The sequence below is a fragment of the Hippoglossus hippoglossus genome, chromosome 23, assembly GCF_009819705.1.
Source record: "Hippoglossus hippoglossus isolate fHipHip1 chromosome 23, fHipHip1.pri, whole genome shotgun sequence".
Taxonomy (NCBI): Eukaryota; Metazoa; Chordata; class Actinopteri; order Pleuronectiformes; family Pleuronectidae; genus Hippoglossus; species Hippoglossus hippoglossus.
In genome coordinates this window covers 13,177,332-13,200,337 of record NC_047173.1, presented here as the reverse complement: position 1 = coordinate 13,200,337, position 23,006 = coordinate 13,177,332, and the positions used below count along the sequence as shown (strand labels likewise).

Here is a 23,006-nt window from a genome sequence, read left to right as displayed (position 1 = left end):
AGCGGACGGATCCCACCTCGACTTCCCGACCCCGAGCGACAGAAAGTCAGAGTGACGACTGTGAATGGGGCCTTTGTTTTAGCGACGGAACCAGAGGGACCATGTGTGTAGCTGTGTGTGAGCCGTGTTATCCATTAGCCAGGGTGAAAAGGTCAGTGCCGCCTCAGTGCTTAGCGTGTTATTAATGTTACAGCTTTTTCAGGTTTACAGTGAAAAAACTCTCCCTTGAGCATTTTGAGCATGTTTGACTGTTGCTTTGTGTGATGAACATGCACCAGAAACAACAACAACAACAATGGCGGCTATATGACGTTTTCTCTATGTGTGGTTAGCACTGCTCGGTCTAATTACAGGTTTGCAGCTAAATTTAGCGTCGCTACACGTCACATCACCGACATTCACAGGCCTCTGCCTCGCCCAATATTATTTGGACCACAACATTCCTCTCTGGTGTTTGACGGCTTGTTGATGTGCACGTAATCGCCACAAACTGGTGCATGTATAAATGAGTGTTTGTAGTAATTTCCGTGTTCTCGTCTGGAAAGAGATATTTTGGAAAACGAAGGCTGCGTGGACGGAGCTTGTTTTTAAAACAGAAGGGTTAAATATATATGCAGCAGTTTAGACAAGGCCTGATTCTTTGTGCAGATCGTTCTATCGAGCCTGGTCTGTCCTGAGTGTCTACGTGCGTCTGGCCATTGTTTGTGTTCGTTTATGCATCGATCGGCATCAGCAATCGATCCGGCCGAGTGTCTGCGGCCGGCGCTTCGTTTGTCTGTCTCTGCTGAGGTCAGCAGGAAGTTCCCACAGGCCCGCTGAGTATAAACACAGCTGTGTGTGTCTGTGTGTGTGTGTGTGGATTGGAGGTGAAGCGAAAAGCAAGGGCACTGAGGTCACTGCTTAAATTGACAAGGGGGGGATTGAGGGGGTCAAGTGTGGGGGTTGAGGAACCTGAAAGAAACTGTTGTGGAGGGGGAAAAGAGGGAGATGGAGGCCTGGGCCTGTTTGGGGTCCAGTATCAGATAAGACACAGACTGGGGGAGTGGGGGAGTGGGGGGAGTGGTCTCACCAAACAAATAACAGCGGAGGCTGCACCCTAATCCAGGAGCTTCATACTATATCTTAAGGCCTGGAGGGAACGTGAAGGTTTTAATTAAACGTTAAAAAGCCTTTAAAGGGGGAATGTTGAAAATACAAACTCATGGAAAAGACGGCAGAGTTTAGACTGTGTGATGACAATATTATAGTTTCTTTGCATGTCACACTGTAATATAGGTCAAGATAAATGAGCAAAGTAATGTCAGAACACGTAACAAAGGCCTGCAGATTGTATGTTGAAAGCAAATAAATACACCATAAAGAAGCTTTGGTCACATGGTGTACGTGTGTGTGAGACCAAGAAAAACTTCATGTCAATTGAAGAAGTTCCTCATTCATTTAGGAACCCAGATCTTTTAAACATACATTATGTAACTTTGGCCACTTGGGGGCTCTCAATCAAAACAACAACACAAGACCTAGTTAGATAAAGTCGTTCTTCAGAACCATTGCCAATGAAAATCTCTCAACAGATGAGGTAATGTACTAAAGTTTTATTCAAGTTATGCAGCAAACGTCAATGAATAATTGTGATACAGCCCACTGGCCAACAGTGTGTTTTTCTTTCATCATACGTCAATGCCACGAAGGTTGTAGCAGAGACAAAGAGAAAAGCAGATATGACACGTTACCTTAATTAAATTTATCCGGATAATGTAAATTTAAAAAAAGGAACTGAATCACAAATCACCAAAAAAAATAAAAGCTGCAAACAATCTTCATGAAGGCTGAAAGACAATTAACAGCTGTGAGAACATGGAACTAGCTTCCTTTTAAAAACCCTTTACGCTTGAATAATTGAGTTATACTGCAGATAAAGGACTTCAAATTTTCTTTAGCGAGGTTTTCGGAATAATCGGAGGAGTTGAGCTGTTGCTTGTTTTGCAGCAGACAAAAGCAACTTGTTCGAGGAGGGTGAAAGGTCAGAGGTCAAAGGCCACACACTCAGGCAACTGGGAACAGGCGAGCTGAGCTGCTCGGAGTTTCTTTGAGAGGTGAGTCGCTTTGTTTAGGAGGACAGATTTATTTTGGGAAGCAGGCAGAAGGGAGAGAAAGAACGAAACTCCGCTTGCTTTTTTTTTTCATCCACAACAAAAACATCACCCTCCTTCTTCGGTTTCGTGAGAGCGTGTTATCCTCACAGTCCCGAGGCCGCGGGCTCCCACAAGATGTCTCATCATCAGAGGGTTAAGCGATGGGAAATATTCTCCGCTGATACATAATGCATCATATAGCGTGTCTTATATAAGACGAGCTGGAGACGGTTCACTCCTACACCCCCGTCTTCAGCAGCGCACAGAGCTCAGAGGAGGCTCGGCCTACACGAAACATCAACGCACACACACAAGCACATATACATCTCTAACAGACAGGACGCTGCAGCAGCTGCCGAACACATGCTCTTCCTTATATAAACGCACACAGGGACAGTCAGAGGGACGTCGCATGTGCAGATCAGATGAGATCGGAGGGGGGAGCACCGCAGCGTTGCTTTTTTTTTGGTAATTGCGGGGAATAGGGAAGAGCTCTGCGGCGAGGGGAACTCTAAAGGCCCCTCCACTGGCAGAGGGACAAACCACGAGGGGTCATGTGCTACCAGCAGTTCCCTGTGAGGCCCGTGTGTGTTGACATGAGCGTGTGTGTGTTTCTAAGTGAGTAGAAATACACAGGTGATAGTGAAAGTACATATCAGACATGTTGGGATTACTGTACGGTGCCTTGAGACTGAGGTGTCAATATATTTTGAGTAGGAGGTTGGAAAAACTTTCCCATAACATTATGCAAGGGTTGAAATTCCCCTGGAGGGCAGCAGCGAGCTCGATAAACATAGTATTGATTATATATCAGGATTGGTCATTGAAGGATTTATGTATTTATAACTATACATCACAAATACCAACAAACAGATAGTGCACCACGATTGAAAAGGTGCAAATATATAATCTAAAATAACTATATCTTTTGGTTCCACACCTTGAATCAAAAACACAACATATTTGGAGCTCCATAGGCCACCATTCATTCTGGACTCCCTCGAGAGCGCCCCCTACACAACATGGAAGTCGTGGGGCTGTATGTTGTCCTTATACTAAAAAAGACACACAAACAACAAACACACAAACAACAAACACACAAATACAAACACAGATTAAAGGGAACAAAGAAATTTCAAACACCAACACTGCCCGTCATGATGTTCACAGCATGTGTCCATGATCATTATGCTCTTATCCGACGTATGAATTATACAGTAGTCTGACATCAAAGGATCTCTTCGATTGAACCGGATTCCTTTTATAAAACAGGCCTCAGACTTGTGCTGATTCTTTCATCCGTGGGCTGATGTTTTATTCTGCTGATGAATTCATAATAATAAAAAAAAACACATTGATAAGGAAACACGCTCCTGGTTTATATTAAATGTTTGTTATAACTGAGGCACAACATGGACTGATTGAAAACCTCAGGCCACACAGGCTGGAATAAATGTGGCAATGGCGCCCCCTGTCTCTCAATTTAAAGACATCAGTTGTTATCTTCCAGCTCAGTTCAATAAGAAAACACACCATCTGCGATTCCCTTTTAGTAGTTTAAATAAAACTTGTATAGCACAGAAAATCTATATTTCCGATCTGATATCTATATATGACAGGAGACATACGAGTGACTGAAAAGTGTTGAAATCACTGGATCACAAAAACAAAACAAAAGCTGCACACAAACTTAATTTAAGGCTGATGTACAACATTTATTTAAAGTGTACTTAGTATGGTTCACATCCCATCCACTAACATGGAGGAGGGTGTTTATGACCCCAAACTGAAGCCAGTTGTTGTCTGTCCATATATATATATATATATATATATATGGACACAGCGGTTGAGCGATGGGAGTTGAGCTCTGCAGCAGATGATCACATAAAACCTACAGATCAGCTCAAATGATGAGAAATAAATCACAAAAGAATCCCTTTGTAACACTTGTAACAAACACACACGTATATTATTAACAATGTCATTTATTTAAAGAAATTATATTATTATTACAATGTTCGTTAAATGAGGATCTGTCAAATCTGGTTCCTCCTCTAAAGACATATTTACAAATTTCACAGTGAATTTGGTGCATTTGGTAATTATATCATAACGAGGCCGCCTCCCCTACTCAACACTACACCCCCCCTCCCACACAAAGAACGAATATATATAATAATAACGGGCTAACACATCCGGTGCGATTAACAGCAGTTCAATTATGCAACATGCTATGACGCTCGGTCTGTGGACGTTATAAATACAGAGTGTGACTGAATGCAAATAATCAAAAGTCTGTCTAATCAGTGCTCTCTACCTAATAACGCTGCAATTACAGGCCCCCCCCCCACAGGCGTTTATGTTACGGTTTCCAAGCATAAGGAGAAGTGCAAGAAGGTCAGAGGTCAGGACAGACTGAAGTTTCAAGGCAGCTCTTCCGGAGGGATGTTAATCTGCGAGGGGGAATAAAAAGTTTTCAGGGGGCGAGAGGTGGAAAAATTAGCTCTCAGCCCCTGAGACGTGTCAGCAGTAAAAACAGTCTGGTGAGGACAGCAATGTCTGGAGAGGGTGTCGGACAGAGGGCAACAGTAAATGCGCTGGTTCGTCAGTCTAGTCTCTGTGGTATGCAGCCTTCCATCTCCAGCACCTCGGGCCAGCCATCAAATTTGTTGGTCCCTGCATTGTTCTTTATATGCTGAGGAGGGAAACACAACACACACACACACTTGTTTTTGTTGGACACCAGATGAACCTGCATTGTCTTTATAATCAACGGATAGGATGTCCTGGTCACACAACCCCCCCCCCCCCCCCCCGGACAGGGTGTGGCGTTCGGACAGGTTTTAAAAGAAAGAGTACAGTGTAATGTTCTGATAATAGACTGTAAACAAAGATGGACGACAAGTCTCCGGTTCCTCCCATTGTACATAAATGAAGCTAAATACGGGTGTGGCCATATCACCTTTCGGACGTCATGTGAAGCTTTGATCGTGGAATCGTGAGTCAGTCTCAGCTTTGAATCAACTCATTTTTATGGCATCAAACACATTCTTCAAACCTACTTGGACAAACATCGGTGTGTTAAGAACTACTCCACCTTCTTAAAGAAATACTTATTGTACGTGAACTTTGACTTTTTAGTTTGGTCCATGTCCCGTCCATTAAAAATGGAGGAGGCGGGGTTTATGACCTATACTGCAGCCAGCCACCAGGGGGCAATAGAGATAATTTGGCTTCATTTTCTGGAGCCTTCAAGTCATCCACCTTTATTTATCACTTCTGCCAAGGAGGTTATGATTTTGTGTCTTTATTTAACATTGCGAGATCGTGTGTTTTCAACATTATACTTGGTTTTTCAGAATAATTCATGGATCCTGATCCTGAAAAAAAAAAAAGGTGACATGTTTAAGGGACTGATATTAATGATAAATCCAGATCTTGTGATTATAAATGTGGTTTAATAAGGGGACTGTTGGGCCTTGGCAGAGGTATGTGCTTTACTGAGAGAGCCTCTAGTTAATTATTGGTTCTGATAAACCTAATAGGCAACTAAAAGTCATGAATCATTAATGGTGTGTGGCTTGAAGAGATTATAAAAAAAGCCTGTGAGCTCACATTAACAATAATTAGTAATTACAGAAAGAACAATGCATTTAAAGAATGAGTGTTGTGTTTTTGTTGCCTGCTCAGCGTGTATTTAATGTCGCCATAGTTAAACGAGGAAGTGCAGAGTAAAAGAGACAAAGAGGCGAACATCCCACCCTCTAGTTCATATTGTGTTCACAAAAACACACCCAGAGCATTGTTAATGTGTATTCAAGAGACTGACACAAAGTCAAGGTGCACACACTGCCCCTAAAAGCATGACAGAGTTAATGTGTCGTGTTTTACGATCTCATAAAAGGACAATGTTGTACTCGCAGTTAGCGAGGAACTAACAAATTACACATCCAAGTATGACACCCTCTTTACATTAAAGCATACTGACGGGGATAAAATAATCATCAGGATCCGCAGATGAAAGATAGAGTCAAATATCTATTATTTCATAATCTTGTGCCGAGTTCAATGTCCTCTTTTCTGACCGCGCCTCACAGCAAACACACAAAGTTCCCCTGAGCTAAACAAACAGGTCAGAGCGTTAAAGAACAACAAATACTTCAGGAAGTTTTGAGGTAGATAAGCTTAAGAATTATATCTCATGTGAGGCTGAACGACTTGTTCCCTTCAATTCAGAGGAAAACAAAGAAACTGTTGTTACCTCCACAAAGGATGTTATGTTTTCATTGCTGTGGGTCTGTTTGTATGGAGGATTACGCAAAAACTACAGAATGACTAAGGTTCACTTGTTTGAACAATTTGATTAAGGTGGAGACTCGAGGCTTTGCAGGGGACACTCTGCTGAGTATCATTCGAGTCCCTTTGTGTGGGTGGTGTTACCTGCTCAAACGGACTCTTGGTTTTGATGCCTTTCCCTCCTACAAAGATCCAGTTATCGCGGAAGCCCAAGTTATCAATTTCCGAGCTGCCCAGATCAGCTACTAGTTTCCTGGCTTCAACAGTAAGTCTACACAACAAAAGAAGACAATTACTTCACAGCCACACAATCGATATCAAGAGATGACTTAAGCAATTTCAAATTGATCACGTGAACCTAAATGGTCCTTACTTTGTTGAGGAGTCATCAAATGAAGCCATCATCACGATTGTCCCATCTTCAATTTCATTCAGGAATTTGATGAAGGGAGCCACATCTACACAAGGTTACACACAGTTAACACAACAATGTTTTTAAATGGCAAAAAAAATCTAAACTCTCGGAATTCTACTCACCTCCTGCCCACAAATCAAAATTCGCTGTTCTGGTTCCCTCCCCCGTTTTCGCTGTGAAGTAAGAATATTCCATTTGACTTTAAATCTCATGTTCATGAAACAAGAGCAGTTTCAGACATGAACTCCGGAGAATATCAGGTTCACAATAACAGGAAAATGTCCGGCACATTCAGGCAAGGGTTGATATCTAGGCAGAGGATGCAGTAAGCAGGACATGACGTATAAATTCTGCTGTGGAAATTCAGTGTTTATATTTTGAGCTTATTGCTGAAAGCTCTTGAATCTCATGCCTTTCCAAGTCGACATCTTCAAACCCCGTTTTCTACACGTATGACACCTCTGAGATATTTACATTCTTCCAGATTCATGGACATTTTACTCTGACTTCAGTCCAAGTCTGAAAGCAGCTGCAGCTTTAAAACCTCAAGATGAACATCCCCATACACATTGGGTAGTATTACATCACTGCCAGTCACTGCTGTATCTGTGAAGCTTAATGACTGTGAGGGTGTGGAACTGATAAGGTTACCGTCAACAAGGGCGATGTTGATTCCTCTCCCCACATTGTTCTTCACGCCGCTCATCAGTCTGCAACAAGGAGCAGAAGGAGAGTAAGAGCAGAGAAAATGAAATACAACATAGTAAAACACAGTTGTGATATAAATACTTTCTTTATAATATATGTTTGTAGGAGTCATACAGATACAATATTTTTAAGCTTAAAAATAGCAGCAGTAAACTACATTAGAGTGTGACATAAATGTTTGCCTTCTTCTTTTAAGTGCTGACATAAGGACTCAAGGTAAAGTATTACAGTGGTGATTTGTTTCATCCGGCAGCAGCTCTGAGACTTCATGTGAATCATTTCACCTTTATGAAACATTACGGGACGTCTTTCGGATGAGACCACTGAGAAGTGTTGAAACGTGTCATAAAGCATCAGCTATGAGAGCAGCTATTGTCATTATCAATTCATGTTTTTGTTTTGTTTTCTGGGTGGTGTGGTGCAGAGGGTAGTTCTTACATTTTCAGCTGTGGACGGTTAATATCTGACATTTTGCCTCGATTAATGATTGGTAAATTATTGAAATAGCAAACTAATTGTCTGTGAAGTCTTTTTCAACACATCAGTTAGTACTTTTCCGTCACAAAGCTTCTTTATGGTTGAGCAGCTGCAGTATCACAAATCTTTCTGCCAAGGAATAAAGCTGAGAAAAGAACCATCTCTGGCTTTAATAATCTAATATTCTCTCTCCAATAATTATTATGGAATTCATGCATTTAAAAGAACCTAAAGTGTTTCTGAGTTTAGTTTCTGAGGCGTTCAAGTTGAACTAAGCACCAGTCAGTCTTCAACTAATTATCCCCACACCTCAATAGACAGTACAAACATGTTTGTGTAGCAACACTCTGGCTTTCCCCATTCCTGTATCCCCACAAGTCGAAACAGCGTAAGAAGGAAAGAAGGAAAAAAGAAAAAGGTCTTTTGTGTGTCTGCAGGTTTCAAATCTCACTTCACTCACATTTTGTCCTCCAGGCACATTTTGGGCCCGACCACGCTGGCCGCTCCGCTCGCCATCTTGAAGGCAAAGTGGTTGGGTGGACACAACTTGGAGAGGCCGCACTTGTGTCTGACTACACCTGGCTTTGTTGCTGTGGACAGAAAACTCCATTTACACATCACCTAAGCGGTCGCACAATATCAGGTAACATGCAGTCAGGTAATCACATGAGCCTGGTCGCTGAGAACACAGAACAAAGGACGCTGGCACAGCTTGACTCTACTCAAAGAGATCTATTTACAGTCTAAATGCAGAGAGCTAAACTGAACACACACCTTCACCTGTGTAGCGACTTTACCTGTGTGCTCTCTATTACCATTCAGAGATTTCAAAATACAAAAACAAAAAGGAGGAACATTGATTAAAGGAGATCAGTTACTGTGAAAAAAAAGAAGAGGTCTGAAAATATTCATAATAATTTGAGTGTACTTACAGACATCATTCACTGGCTGAGATCTTGCTGAAAAGCAAAAATGACACATGTTTAAAGGTTCAGTGTGTAGAATTTAGTGACATTGGTGAAGTTGCACGTTGCAGCTGAATACCCCTGACCTGACCCTCCCCTTCCACACATGAAAGAGAACATGCGGAAACCTTCAGTTGTCATTAAAAACTCAAAAGATGTTCAGTAAAAAACACGGCAGCCTCCGTAGAGAGGACCCACTCCTGATGAAAATATAAAGTATTTAAATATAATGGGCTCATTCTAGGGTGAAGAAAACAATTCGTACAATTTAGATGAAACACACAAGTGAAAACATCACTCGAATTATTTTACATTCACTTTCTGCCAGTAGATCCCTTTCACCTAAATCTTAGACACTGGACCTTTAAGAAGATTTTCAGAAATGTGTCTTTGCACGCAGCTCTGAGGGAGACGTTCCTTCTCTAAGCAAATAAGACAATTCTGCTTTGGTTAAGAAAGCAAACAGCACACGTACGTAATTTCTGTTTGGAAAGACAAACTGAACTAGTCTGATTCTATAGATGTGTATATTGGCAGTGTGGGTGTGTTTGTGTGTATGTGCAGTCCGGATGCTATGTCCTGCATGCAGCATTAATATGAAACAGGAAATAAGTCAGTAGATATTGTGGCAGATGGTCACAAACAAATGAACTTGTGTGAAACAGAAAAATGCAAAACGACTTTTGGTTCGTTTAGAAACTGCAGCAGGTGAGAGGAAGTCAGCTCTAACGTGGAGCACTGCGTTCACTCAGCTAAAAGAATGTGGCCACATGTGTCTCAGACCACCTCAGTGCATCCTGGGCGCCTTCACATCTGTCCTGAGAGCTGACCCCTTGTGATCTGATCACTCAGGACAGATGTTCATATCAGGTCAACCTTTCACTTCCTTTAACTGCTGAATACTCATTTTCCTGAACGATCTAAACTTCTTATACGTGTTTCTTATGTTAACTATTGTGGCCAAATAAAGGAATGTCTTATCTTGTTTTATAGATAAAAATACCCACCACAGTACAACAATAAGAAAGTGTCACGCTTCATTCACGATTGAGAACATCGCGACTTCCCGTGTTCTGTAAGTTTCAATTAGCGAGAAGTGAAACTCACATATTATGCTGCTCAGATCAAACTCCATGTTCGTCTCCAGCAGCTGAAAAGTGAGGAAGACAGCGAAGAGGAAGGCCGAGACCAGCGCTGCTAGCTTCAGAATACCTGCAGGAGAAAGAGGCACAGAGAGGAAGGATCAGCTGTGAATCAACGCTGATGGGGATATTTCAAACACCACACAGAGGCTCACTTCAACTACGACTGGATCGCAACTGTACGAAATTCACCGTATGGAAAAACTGACCTTTTCCTTAAAACTAAAGCTGCTTTCAGACATCCACTAAAGTCTGGATCCACAGTTTCTCCAGAGGTGTGTGTGTGTGTGTGTGTGTGTGTGAATGCAAATGTCCAGAGTTTCTGCGCACTATCTCTGCTTGGCCCCCGAGTATAATGTCCACAGATAGTGGACACCATCATCACCCAGGATGAGGTTGTATCCCCTGCGGCGGCTGAAAAAGTTCAACCTGCCAAAGCCTATGATGGTCTCATCAACTGCAACCTGCCCCCCCCTTCAGGACCCGAGGCTGCGAGCCATCAGGACAAACAGCAAAAACAAGTTTTTCCCGATTGTTCCCGGTCCTGAAACTAAAAGAATGTCCCCCCACCTGTGACTGTTGTACTTTTTAATGGTAAAAAATGTACAGATTCATACTGCACATATCTTTACTTTCTAGTTTATAACATCTATTATATTTTTATGTTTTTTATATCTATGCTCACTCACCACCGCAGATTCCTAGTATGTGTGTCCCTACCCTAGTGACTGATTGACCAGTGTACAAATATACTAGAATGAATGGGCTAAATACTCCATGAGAAGTAACCCCACTCCCTGTGGAAGTTAAAAAAACTTCAATTAAAGGGATAGTTCACCCAAAAATGGGAATCCATTCGTTATCTACTCCCCGTTGTGACGATGGAGGGGTGGGTGACGTGTTTGAGTCCACACAGAAACAAGGAGTTTCAGGGGTAAATAGCGTGATATCGTCCGTTCTCTCGTGGATCACAGAAAACACCACAGTGGGTTTTTTAATACGTTTGAAGAACCGATCCCCAGTTACTTCAATTGTAACGCTGTTTTCACCCCTGAAACTCCAAAAGTGTTTCATGGACTCAAACACTTGTCAACCCCCGCCCCCCCACCATCCATCGACACGGAAGTGAGTAGATAATGAGTGAATTCTCATTTTGGGGTGAACTATCCCCCTCTTAGTTTGCCCTGAATAAACCCCCCCCCAAACAGAAAGTGAAAGTGTTGTTGTATTCGGGGGGGACCCACTCACCTCCTGCCCGGACCATCTTCACTCGTGTCCAGCGACAGCTACACAACAACCTGCGGAGAGGAAACAGTCGGTTGATCGGTGTCGGTGTTGAGCGGCAGGAATAAGACGCTCATACCGTGGCGATCATTGGAGTAAATAGATTCAAACTTTAAAAAAAAACAAAGTTATACGACGCAGCAACAGACGGGTCGCAGCGACGCACGTAGCTAACCAGCAGGAGTCAGTTGACAGGGTGTTAGCTTGGATGCTAACTTTCAAAAGGCTTCCTCGTAGCTTCCTCGTCGCACTCGGACGCGCTGACTGACACCGGGGGGGGGACAAAACTCTACTTCCGCATGTGACAACAACGTCATTTGACTTACTTTGACTCAAAGCTCACCCGCTGTATCGCCCCGGTAACCACGGCTCCACGAGCGGCTCGCGCACCGTGTCCGGTCCCACACCGACTGCTGACAGCTGAGCTGCAGAGAGGAGCTGCGGTCAGAGATGCTCCGCTCTGACCGAGAAGCCGGAGACCGCCAAGAGGACGGGACGCTCCCCTCTGACTGAGAAACGTAGCTTCCGGTTTGGAATGAAATCCATTTAATCGTTTGAAGTAATGTTTACTTTCATTTTTCATTAAAATGTACAAATAATATAATGAAATATAGTTAAAGTTGAAATAAAGATATAACTTACAAAAATATATATATATAGTAACATCTTCGTAGATATAAAATAATCAAATAAAAGAATTAACTAAATTATTTCTTTATCTTTTGATATATTTTCCAAGCAATGTTTACTTTAATATTTAATTTTTAAATAAGTGCATTAAAATACTGAATCAATATTACACTCGTTAAAATAAATACAATAAAAAATTAAATTTATTTAAAAAATGTTTTGCTGTGGTTTTATTTATCAAACATATTTGTAAATAATTATTCATGTCCGCATTTATATATTTATTTGTACTATTTTGCCATCTAATAAAACAGCATGTAATTTATGTCTTTGTAATTTTACCTCCACACAAAAAAAGTAGTGGCAGCTATCGCACGACTGAGTTATCATGTTACCATCTATCTTTGTTTCCGTCTCGCCAACTTCCTGGTCTTTCTTTTTCTCTGCTCCATTTTTGTACAGACGGGACAGGTTCCTGCTTCACCAGCGCCACCTACTGGACACACAGCTCTGAAGCAAACATTTTAAACTGAAGACAAACACTTAATAACGTGCAATAATTTATTTTTCACAAATACAAATGATATGAATTGCCATGTTTTTGTTTTCACATTTTGACAGACATAAAAAGGTGGTGCAAAACAGAGTAACATAAAAAAAATACTTTACATTATAAGATAAGCAAAGTAAAGCAATGAAATGAAGTGAGCTCAATATCAATAAATTAATACATTTAACAATGTCATGCTTGTCATTAAAAATCCCCAGAGCTTGGCACAAAGGTCGCTCCCGTCCAAACATGAGGCGTTAATCCAACACAATGCAGTCGACAGTCTTTTTCAGCACAGCTGGTTTCCAAAGTGGATCTGTCCGTTAAGATGTGTCATTGGATAAGATCCTGTCATGATAAGAAACACCGGTATCAGATTGTTTTTGAGAAAATCACACACTCTAAAATGGATTTTGAGCTGGAAACATCGAAGTAATAATGACGCTTACGTCGTCTGAGTCATGATGGCAGACGGTGCCGTTGCTGCTGGTGGCGCTTTCAAGATCAGGCGTGACGCAGATCTCATCGTCCTGCAGCTGGAGGTTGGAGAAGCGATACACAGGTGTCCTGCAGAGGGAGACAGGGAACCACAACAAAGAAGTGTTAGTGGAGTACAAGTGTGTGTATGTGTGAGTGAGTGTGTGTGTGTGACTCACCTTGTCCTATAAACCACTCGCTTGACAGCAAGTAGAGCGGAAGCGACAGCCACCAGGACGATGACCCCTGCCCCTACACACACCAGGATCAACACCATCTTCTCTCGCTGCGAAAAAACATGCGACACATGTTAGATTCATAAAATAACTGAACAGAAGCATCCGAGAGTACACAAACTGCACAACAGATGTACACACCGGTGTGTCGAAGACTGGCCCTGGAGGCACTGACACGGCGGGCGGGCCGGGGCTGGGTTTAACGCCGCAGGGTCTGATGAGTGTTTGCACGGCGAGATGAGGCGTGAAGCCACCCTCACACTTGTTGCTCGGGACCTTGCGATACCTGCGAACAGAAGCGTGTGAGCATGTGTAGAGGACGAGTGTGTGATCATTCGATAAAAGGAGAGAATATTATTACCCGGCCGTCAGCAGCTCATCCTCCTCTCCGTTCAGACACATCTCCAAAGTTTTATTCGCAGCGTCGGGTTGTCGCAAACACTCCGAAGTCTTCGGGTGACGATAGTAGCCGTAGTCACTGTAACGGAAAGAGGGTGAGATATTCGCCATGCTGTCTTAAGCTGCTTTCAGAAATGCACTGAACTCCAGAGAACCTCCGGACATTCTCAGGAGGGGCTGCATGCGGAGAATCTCCCGCTGACATTCATCTGGAGTTCATGTCTGAAAACAGCTTTAGTTACTGCCCCCAAAACACGTCTCCAGACAAGTTTGTTTGATGGATATTACAATCTGTGGACATGATAAATGTATATTTCTTCCTCTGATCACTGAGAACATGTCTTACCATAAGTAATCGTGTCTGGTGCACAGACAGGGGCTCTGCTTCTTGCTCACTACAAAGCTTTTCCCGTTTCGGCACACAGATTGTTTCTTTAGCCTTCGGTACGTCTCCTTGACCCCCAGGACGCAGGCGCTTCTCTCCGAGGCCCCGCCCCCTGCAGAATGAGCAAGCCACTCTTCATAGTCGTGATTGTTACCTGAGGAAACAGACGACGACCAATTAACAATAAACCGACTGTCGGCTGCAATTATTTCAAATAGTGGAAAGATAAAGCCGGTGTTAAAGGGATAGTTCACTGAAAAAATGAAAATTCACTCATTATCTACTCTTATTACATTATGTCAGATACACAGTGGTGGTAGTTAGAGGTTTCTAACCCTATTTGATACCATAAAGCTGATAAAAAAACTACAAACTACATTTAAGTCTGCTAGATCCAGATTTTTATTTTGATCTGCACCAAATTGCATGTGATTTTATTTTTCAACATCCATGAGTTATTCCCTGTGAAGTTGTTGAAAACGGCATAAAAAAGAAACAAACATGATTGTCTAAATAAACTGAACTATCCCGTGAGGTTCTGTCTCGGCTCATGTTCCTTCCTTTAACCAAGTTTCGTGGAGGAAGCTGATTGAGAAAATAAGTATATACAAAATGAAAGAAAAACAATTACAGAGAAATATGGAAACGCAGCATAAGCAGAATAGTAAACTGTGAAATAAGAAGTGGTTTGTCATGTGTTGTTTTTTACAGCATGTTGGTTTGAGAGATGCAATAGAAAAAAAAAAGAGGAAGTCAGCGTTTAAGACATTCAGGTTTTGGAAAGTCCCTTGTTTGTGTAAGAGAGATTATCTGCGGCCAGACTCCACCTCCCTCCACCTCCCTCCACCAGGCCGATAGAATTAAAGCAGCTTGACTCACACGCTCTGGTAATGACACTCTGGAAATCAATGGTGACGGCCACCCACATGGGTTGGCCGTCGTCCTCGGGCCGGAAACCCCACACGCTGACATTCATGGCCTTGGTGCCCGGCTCGGACGCCAGGCCTGCGAAGAAGAAGGGCTGATCCGTGAAGTTGTACGACTTCCAGCACTGGCCCTCGTCCGTGGAGAACCTGGAGACCACGGATAATATAACTCCATCTCTCTCTGCCTCCTCATTGACAAGTAATGCATGACGTTAAAAAACGCTCAGTACTTGATCGTCTTGACTTGTCCCTTGCGCTGGGCCTCCACGGCCACAATGAGACCCCCAGAGTCCAGTATGCTGTAGTGGTGAGGGCCCCTCAGTGTCCCCCTCCAGTTGTAGCCCCCGTCTGAGGAAACAAACACATCTGGATGCTGGGACGATGACAGAGAATCACCCACTGTGCCTGAAGACGAGAGGAGAGTTCATCTTTTAATCATTGTCACGTCAGACTTACAACTCATCATTGAGACGTTTAAAGCAACACTATGTAACTTTTACTGAGCAACAGCCCTCTGCAGCCACATGTGGGGACTAATATGTCCGGGCGATTAGGTGGTTTCCAGGTCGAGGAAAAACAAAGCTTATCTATCTCTTGACTCACAACTGAACAATGGATATTACCCATGATTCCCTGCTTTCTGAACCAGAAGAGCTGCTGCTGTAACAAATCCACCAAACTCTGTTTAGAATTCTTCATATTCCAACTCAGTGAACCTACAAACTAATTTAAGAAGCTGCTGTTTTAAGGATAAAAAAGCTGCATAGTGTTGCTTTAAAGCTGAAAAATTTGAACTGGAAGTCTAAATTTTGACTGGGTAATAAGAGTTGGGTAAGTTGCAGTTAAATTACCATGAGCGATGACCAGACCGATGGCCGTGGGCTCCGACAGAGCGAGCATGGGAACTATCTGGTTGTTCCGACTGTGTTCTCCGTGAATATGCAGGTTGCACTGATGACACACACACACACACATACGTATACAAATGTTTACAGTCAGCGATTATTAACTTAAACTAATTTAAAGTCAACGCACTGCATGTAACGTACTTTCTTAGTTTGCTCGCTACAGTTCACGTTCCCCGGTTTGTTGAGTTGTCGCCAGGTCCCTCCTCTGTTGAAGGAAATGACGGATCGTATACGGCCATCTGCAACACAACACAGTGGGGGAATGCATTGTGTGATTTCTCTCCTCCTGGGGTGAGTAAAGTAGTTAAAACCCGGATTAATAGATCAGCTTTCTTCGCCTGTTACAGTCAATGCAAAGCTCCACAGACAGAAGAGTGTGAGGAAAGGCCATTATATCAGCGTATGGCTCAGATACTAAACTTTACTTTAAACTTCTGCTTAACTCTTCCATACCGAAACCCAGCATAGTAAATCCAGATGACAGAAAGAGGGCCTACCCTCGTCTAGTTTATTGGTGAGATACACTCCTCTCAGGGAGGTGATGTTGGTGAAGTCGCTCTTCCTGTGCCCGTCAAACAGGTGGCGCTCCAGCGACTTGGAGAACAAGATGCCGCGGTCGTCCGACGTGTACATGGTCCCAAAGAAGGTGTCTAGAGCGAAAACAGACGGAAGACTGACTGTAAATAAAGAGATTTTTATTTGTCATTTTCATGTATACTAAATACTAAATTGCTTAAGTACCCATGTAAAGGGCAACAAATCATAAATGAAGAAAAGAGTGTTTGGAATTTCATAATTATATTAGTAAAAAATGAAATGGTTTGTAATCCACCTGACCTCCAAGACATTTCTGACAAACCACATGTTGTACTTGTGGAAACAGGATGTGGTTAATCTTCTTTGTTATTAATAGACAAACTAAAAGTTTCCTTTGACCTTTACATCCTCCACAAAGGTTTTATTCACATTCCGGCAGATTTCTATCCCAGAATAAACCAACACGCTGACACCAGATGTAATGACGATAAAAGCTGGAGGTGGTGCAGCTTCTAAATAAATAATGGTGCTTTGCTGGCAGCGTTGTCTCAATGTGAATGCAGTGATAATCAAAATTATGCTAAACCTCCATGCGCAGCACTTGGTGTCAGCAGACGCCGCGCTGACACCAAATTTCACAACAGCAACGTGTCACCATCAATCATATTCTAACTGGGGGGAGGACAAGCTCAGCCGAGGAGGGTGATGGACGTGGTTTACTTTTTCTAGTGTGAGCGTGTTTGTGTGCTACACATACACATGCATGTGCACATGCACGTGCACGTGCATGTGTATGTGCGCTTGTGTTACACCCTGATCCCAAGATATGTTTGTCAGCTTTTGTGGTGTAACCTAAATCTGCAGCCGACGAAAGATATAAACAGAAGATCTGCTCCCATATCTCCCCTATTTATCTCAGCTGGAAAAAAGTCCCTGTCACCCCAGCCCACAAACTGGAGCACTAATTAAAATAATAAAAATAATAATAATAATGGAAATGAATGAGAGAAGAGGGACTGAATGAGAAAGAGAGCAGGAGAGGGGGAAGGAGAGAGAGGAACAAAAGGCCGGGCGGCTGGACTCACATGCACAAACACACTCAGTATGATGGAATGATGTGTCAGCAATACAAGGAACTTGTGAAACCAGTCCCGTCTTTACCGTTGAGCTTTTCCATTACAACAAAAGGGGCTGAGAGGGCTGTAACTCCTGTCGGGCCGGGCTCTTGGCGTGGTTTACGAGCATGTGTGAGGCGAGTCTTTGAGGGGGGGTGGGGGGTGGCGTTTTTAAGGTAGGCGTTTGACAAAGGGGATTAAATGTGTGTGTGTGTGTGTTTTCTCCGTTACCTCCTGGGTTGTCCACATGCATGAAGAGCATATCCACATCTCCGTCCAGGATCGAGTAGAACTGCAAACACGCACGCACACACACACACGCACACACACACACACAGAAACGCAGAAACACACACTCACACACTTAGTTGTGTCTCCATGACCTCAGAGGACATTACATTGATTTCCAAGAGACATTCTCTAACGTTCCCTATAATTACAAACCCTTATCTTAACCTGAATCTAACTTAAACCTAACCTAAGGTTAAACTTTGCCTTAACCTTAACATACACCTAAACCTGAACCTAAACTAATCCTAACATTAGCCTAAACCTAATCCAACCTAAATTTCACCCAAACCTAAACCTAAACCTAAACCTAAACCTAACCATAACCTTCACATTAACTTTAATTCAAACCTAAACCTAACTTCAAGCTAAACTGAACCTAAACCTAAACCTGAACCTAACCCTAGCCCTAACCCTAACTTGAACGTAAACTTAACTTTAACCTAAACCTTTACCTAAACCTAAACCTAAACCTAGACTTGAAATTTAATGATTAACGTTGCAGGGACCTGGTTTTCTTGCCCATAAGGAAGAAAAGTCCCCATAATGTGACTGTAAACACATTAAGGTCCCCACAACATGAGTAATACCTTGACCACCCACATACACACACACAGGCTATATCATAATGAGGGACACGAAGCACATGCGGGGGAGAGAACTCGGATTTGCGATTACGGAAACAAATTTTGTGATGAATAATTTACTCGTCTCCATAAACCGTGTCTAATCATCGTGAGAGAGAGAGAGTGTGTGTTTGTGCTGTCAACAAGATGTGGTGGGTGTGTTACTGTGTATTACTATGTGTTACTGTGGGAGGGTTTCACCAGAGCACATCTGTTTTCTTTGGTGTTGCAACAGGAAATGTTTCTTCTATAGGTAAAATAAATTCCACAGCGTTCAACCACTCAAAGCACATGTCTGTTACAAGGACAGTTTCAAAGTTTCCAAACATCAAGTCGAACTCAAAACAAGAGTGAGACATGTGACAATGGAAGTAATTATATTCCAACATCTGTGTATTTCCTGTGGTAGGAATTTCTTTCATACTAGAATACATGAGTTTTAGTCTTTGTTAAAGGTTAAATGTTTTGTCTAAACACAAGTAGCTGTGCAGGAACTTTGAATAAAATAGTCAAAAAATATACTATAACAAATATAATATTTTATTTCTCACCTGCTCAGTGGAAGCAGAAGGCAGAAGTGCTCGACTGAAGGTATCTCCTTGGTCTGATGAGAAGTACATGACACGGGGGGACCTCTGCGAGCAGAATAATACATCACTGTGAATTCACTGGCTTAAAGAGCAGAGGGACGAGTGTGCTGTCATTGCTTCAAGTTGCAATTCTAATTTGGAAGTGTAATGTCAGTGGTGTCTTCGTCAGTGCCAGAGAATGAAGATGCACGATGCGTCTCCACGTCTAACTAGTTGAAACCGACCTCAGCGGAAAAGTGAACACTCCAACATACAGAGAATGTGGAGATGATGATGTGATGAGAACTACCTAAAATGACAGAAACCAACCTTTTGGTTTTTTTGGTTGGTCCATGTCCCATTCTTAACATGGAGGAGGTGAGGTTTATGACCTATAGCCACCAGGGTGTGATCGAGATGCTTCACTATTGTAATGTTGTCCAACTTTATATGCAGTGTATAGTCTGTGCCTTAAGAGGGCTCATTTGCATGTCGTTATGGAAATAAATGTGTGTTTTTATCGTCTCTTACCGCATCCTCCATCACAGAGAAGAAGAGAAAAGCTCCGATGTAGCCAAAACTGAAGATGTCCTCGTGGATGGTGGTGAAGGTCTCCCCCAGATCCTTCGTCCTCTTCAGCACTAAGTCTCCCCGCTCGTCTGCCTCAACTACAGCGACAAGAAGAAAACTTAGTAACGAGTACGTGACGTCACGTCTCTGCTCGAGTTATATTATGCTTATTCTTATTTATTGTCTTCACTCTCTTTATTGTGTGTATTACAATTGCTAGTGTCTTTTATTGGTCTACTGTGTTTTTATTGTTTTATGGTTCCTTGCCACAAAAAATAATTTCCCTTTAATGGGGACTATTAAAGTTAATCACAACTGATAACAGTCATTAAAGGGCGATTATTTTTATTATTATATTATCATGTGATAAACACTGTTAAACACATGATAAACACTGTTTTGGATAAAACAAAACACTTTTAAAGTGCACGGTTTCTTACCCGTGTCGACTCGAGTGCAGCTGAAGAACAAGTTGACACCAGCTCCCCTGAAGGAAAGAAGTCAAAAATCTTTCAGAAACACAGAAGGTTTCACATTTCAAATATCGCATCAGTTCAATGCATCATGTGCAAGTATAAGTGTAAATATGCAGCATGGGTATAAGAACAATTAATGCTAAAAGTACACATTATACACACACTAAATCGCTATGTACAATAAATACAGCATGATGAATATGCAGTATTCAGTATTGCTGCAGATGTATGCATAGGCATAAATAGTACATGCTTCACCGAACATCTTTCTTCAGACACACAGGGATTTATTTCTTGTTTATTCTCACCATGAGAAAGAATGCACTCCATCATGAACTTTTTTCCACTTGGCACCAAAGTCGAGCGAGAGCCACAATCCGCCCTGCGTGTCAGGAGGGAACAGAGGAGTGTTTACTTTTTATTTAAGGTGTGTGCTTGATGTGTGAGTGTGTGTTTGTGTATTTGTGTGTGTGTGTGGGGGTGGGGGGACTTAATGCGACACATGTATTAACGTGCTGATTCTTGTGAGCACAAGGTTTGTAGGTCATGCAGAGGGAAGGAAACCACAGTGACAATCTGATTATTTGTGAGCAAAATGGCCACGGATAAATGACAGAACAGAAAAAGGACAAAGAAGTCGGCTGCTTGACTCACGTCGATGCTGAGGGCCACGAGGTAGTCAGGGTTGAGGAAGTGGTACGTGATTGGCTCAGCCAAGTGGAAGGGCAGTTGGATGAACTTGAAGGTCGCTCCGGCATCTGTGGAGGTGAAGATGATCCCTCCTGGGTGGTCCACCACCGGCGTGTCTGCGGTCAAAATCACCTGAAATCCCGAAGCAGAGAAAATATAATTAAATCAAACTAAATTAGAATTAAAAGCTGACTATAGAAACTAATTTTCTGTTTTTTTAAACCAGTGGAGTCCCCCTCTAATGGTCATTTTAGAATAACATGTTTCAGACACTTTGGCATTGGCTTCACTTTCCAAACCCGGAGTCTACGTCCATTTACACACAGCGTTGATGTGTTGATGCTATGATGCTTGAAGCGATAGCGAAAACGTACAACTGGCCCCTTCCTGCTGCTGTTACTGTCGCCAAAGTGTTTGCTTGTCAAGGCATTTCTGTGGTTGTACTGTTTTTGAACGTGTCAGCCACCACAACAGCACACGAGCAGAACTGGTTTGAAAGTTAAAAGGTGGCACAAGCTGAGCGGACGGCAAAATGTGAGATGTCCTCACACTTTTTCTGAGGCAACAACACACACACACACACTTCCCTCGGTGTGAAACTCTGAACAGCTACACACAGACACACAAAAGGAAGGCCGGGTGTCAGAACTTATCGGAGGAGACTCATGGTGACTTACGGAGCTTCCTGGTCCAACGCTGACTCCGAACTCCTCCTTTATGAACGTGTTGTTGATGCGATGGGAAATGTCGTGGAAGGACTTTCCATAATCCGTACTGATGAGAGAGCGAATCAGGTGAAGTTCTGCCCGTATGAGCTCTACACACATGGGATGGATGTTTTCCTGGTCATTTCAGACGCTTACTCACCTTCTGTAAAGTCGTGACGAGCCTCCGTCTAGATAAGTGTTGATGGGAACGCTGATCGTAGACAGCACCAGGACCACCTAGGACATATAGCAGTGCAGTTAAAACTTATCAACTATACAAATATCTGAATGAAATAGATTTCAAGTCCAGGAATGAGAAAGTTATCATTCCTAAATATAGTGGCAGCCTCAGGAAAATAGAAATGATTAAAAAAAAAAACAGATAATATGTGAGAATGCTAAAATAACCACACACTGCTGCAGTTATAAAGTCTGAATATTCCCACATGTTTGAGTCAGACTGTGTAAACACGAAAATTGTTTCTGTTTTAGGAGGATGATGTGATGCTTGTAGTACAAAGATACTCACTCCTGTACCATCGCCCACCCATGTGAGAATCACATAGGAGCCATCATCACCATTAAACCCAGTCTATAGGAGAACGAGAGAGGAGACAGACGTTATCTATAATAAAACCTTTAAGAAACAAAGAGATACGTCAATCCAGATTTATTCACACATCTTGAAAAATTGTCTCAAAGAATGTTAAGTGGTTGGGAACTAGATCAGAGGTTTGAACAAACGTCGTGGAATCTGTTTAATTTCCTAATTTCCCTTGGAATTAGTTTCTCATGAATGTTCTCAATCAACAACAACAACAAAAACAGCTGCAGAGAAAAATGCATTTTCTCCTGAAACAGGTTTGTCTGTGTTGGAAGTTAAGTTAAAACTATGACTTTGTTGGACAATGAATCTGCCCCATTCACTAAAACCCTTCCCTTGGTGCCAACACACACTTAAAACACATCATCCTTACGTCGTGAGTGTTGTCATCCAGAACTGTGTGTTCGTCCGGGGTGAGGGGGAGCCGGCAGGAGGTGAAGACAGGACCGTGAGAAAGCTTGGAAGCGCCGCTGCTCTCTCTCCTGGGGCGTGCGCGCACTTGTCCCCGGCTCCCATCCAGCTGAGGCCGGGGCAGAGTCCCCGTCCTTCCCCCGCGGCTACTGCCCTCAGCCGCCACAAGACAGACGCACACCCCGCCGAGGACCACCAGGCTCCAGAGCATATCCGATGTGACACCTCGCCAATTTAAGTTAATAAATAAAACCAGTGAGATGTTTGGCGCTTGTGGCACAGGTTGGTGACCGTGCGCTCTAAAGGCAAGTGAAGGTGGGAAGTGCCTGCACGGGTCATTAACATAAAAAGTGCTGAGTGAGTTGGTGCGTCCTCAGCCAGCAGGTGTTTCTGCCCGGATCCAGGTGACCTGAGCCGCAGGGAGGATTTACAAAGAGGACATGTGGTGGAAAAAACGCACCTTGTGGCAACGTGTACTAATAC

At 42.8% G+C, this 23,006-nt stretch overlaps 2 protein-coding genes and 2 long non-coding RNA genes across 7 annotated transcripts in view; 2 read left to right on the top strand and 2 right to left on the bottom strand.

Annotated features, from left to right (window-relative positions):
• The window catches only part of LOC117757465, a 25,550-nt gene extending 6,194 nt beyond the window's left edge, over positions 1 to 19,356 (top strand). Inside the window, exons 2-4 of the long non-coding RNA XR_004613124.1 lie at positions 2,947 to 2,951; positions 19,181 to 19,188; positions 19,345 to 19,356. This is a non-coding gene — a long non-coding RNA (uncharacterized LOC117757465). The remainder of the gene's footprint in view (positions 1 to 2,946; positions 2,952 to 19,180; positions 19,189 to 19,344) is intronic.
• Positions 4,080 to 11,913, bottom strand: fam3c (FAM3 metabolism regulating signaling molecule C). 4 transcript variants are annotated; one of them, XR_004613119.1, is made up of 11 exons: positions 11,746 to 11,913; positions 11,384 to 11,433; positions 10,101 to 10,205; positions 8,961 to 8,987; positions 8,489 to 8,618; positions 7,495 to 7,553; positions 6,966 to 7,016; positions 6,802 to 6,886; positions 6,573 to 6,699; positions 4,669 to 4,827; positions 4,080 to 4,610 (listed from the first exon to the last, which is right to left on the bottom strand). XR_004613119.1 is itself a non-coding variant. In XM_034578648.1 (10 exons), exons 2-10 carry the CDS (start codon positions 11,397 to 11,399, stop codon positions 4,738 to 4,740), a joined length of 690 nt encoding a protein of 229 aa, XP_034434539.1. In that variant the 5' UTR covers positions 11,400 to 11,438; positions 11,746 to 11,897; the 3' UTR covers positions 4,080 to 4,737. The 4 variants fall into 4 exon arrangements, 2 of the variants coding, with proteins under 2 accessions (XP_034434539.1, XP_034434540.1); XR_004613120.1 differs by having other exon boundaries at positions 8,489 to 8,615; positions 11,384 to 11,438; positions 11,746 to 11,898; XM_034578648.1 differs by having other exon boundaries at positions 4,080 to 4,827; positions 11,384 to 11,438; positions 11,746 to 11,897.
• Positions 4,839 to 6,691, top strand: LOC117757466. Its single transcript, XR_004613125.1, has 2 exons — positions 4,839 to 6,472; positions 6,539 to 6,691. It is a non-coding gene; the product is annotated as an uncharacterized LOC117757466 (long non-coding RNA).
• On the bottom strand, positions 12,312 to 23,006 carry si:dkey-159a18.1 (sortilin). Its single transcript, XM_034578638.1, has 21 exons — positions 22,486 to 23,006; positions 22,038 to 22,100; positions 21,669 to 21,745; positions 21,479 to 21,575; positions 20,766 to 20,933; positions 20,420 to 20,493; positions 20,076 to 20,122; positions 19,597 to 19,733; positions 19,048 to 19,131; positions 17,814 to 17,874; positions 16,428 to 16,580; positions 16,072 to 16,169; positions 15,874 to 15,973; positions 15,253 to 15,427; positions 14,976 to 15,169; positions 14,058 to 14,250; positions 13,674 to 13,790; positions 13,454 to 13,598; positions 13,256 to 13,362; positions 13,049 to 13,166; positions 12,312 to 12,947 (listed from the first exon to the last, which is right to left on the bottom strand). The coding sequence occupies exons 1-21, from the start codon at positions 22,732 to 22,734 to the stop codon at positions 12,933 to 12,935; spliced, it is 2,472 nt and encodes an 823-aa protein (XP_034434529.1). The 5' UTR covers positions 22,735 to 23,006; the 3' UTR covers positions 12,312 to 12,932.

What these genes read in the sequence shown, in the direction of transcription:
- fam3c (XM_034578648.1), bottom strand. An exon ending in ATGTGCCTGGAGGACAAAAT is followed by an intron (nt 7,554 to 8,488) that starts GTGAGTGAAGTG and finishes TCCTTGTTGCAG; the next exon opens with ACTGATGAGCGGCGTGAAGA. An exon ending in TTTTGATTTGTGGGCAGGAG is followed by an intron (nt 6,887 to 6,965) that starts GTGAGTAGAATT and finishes AACCTTGTGTAG; the next exon opens with ATGTGGCTCCCTTCATCAAA.
- si:dkey-159a18.1 (XM_034578638.1), bottom strand. Translation starts at nt 22,734, where the DNA reads ATGCTCTGGAGCCTGGTGGTCCTCGGCGGGGTGTGCGTCTGTCTTGTG. An exon ending in GGGTGGGCGATGGTACAGGA is followed by an intron (nt 21,746 to 22,037) that starts GTGAGTATCTTT and finishes TATATGTCCTAG; the next exon opens with GTGGTCCTGGTGCTGTCTAC. An exon ending in CTGCACTCGAGTCGACACGG is followed by an intron (nt 19,734 to 20,075) that starts GTAAGAAACCGT and finishes TTGTCGCTGTAG; the next exon opens with TTGAGGCAGACGAGCGGGGA.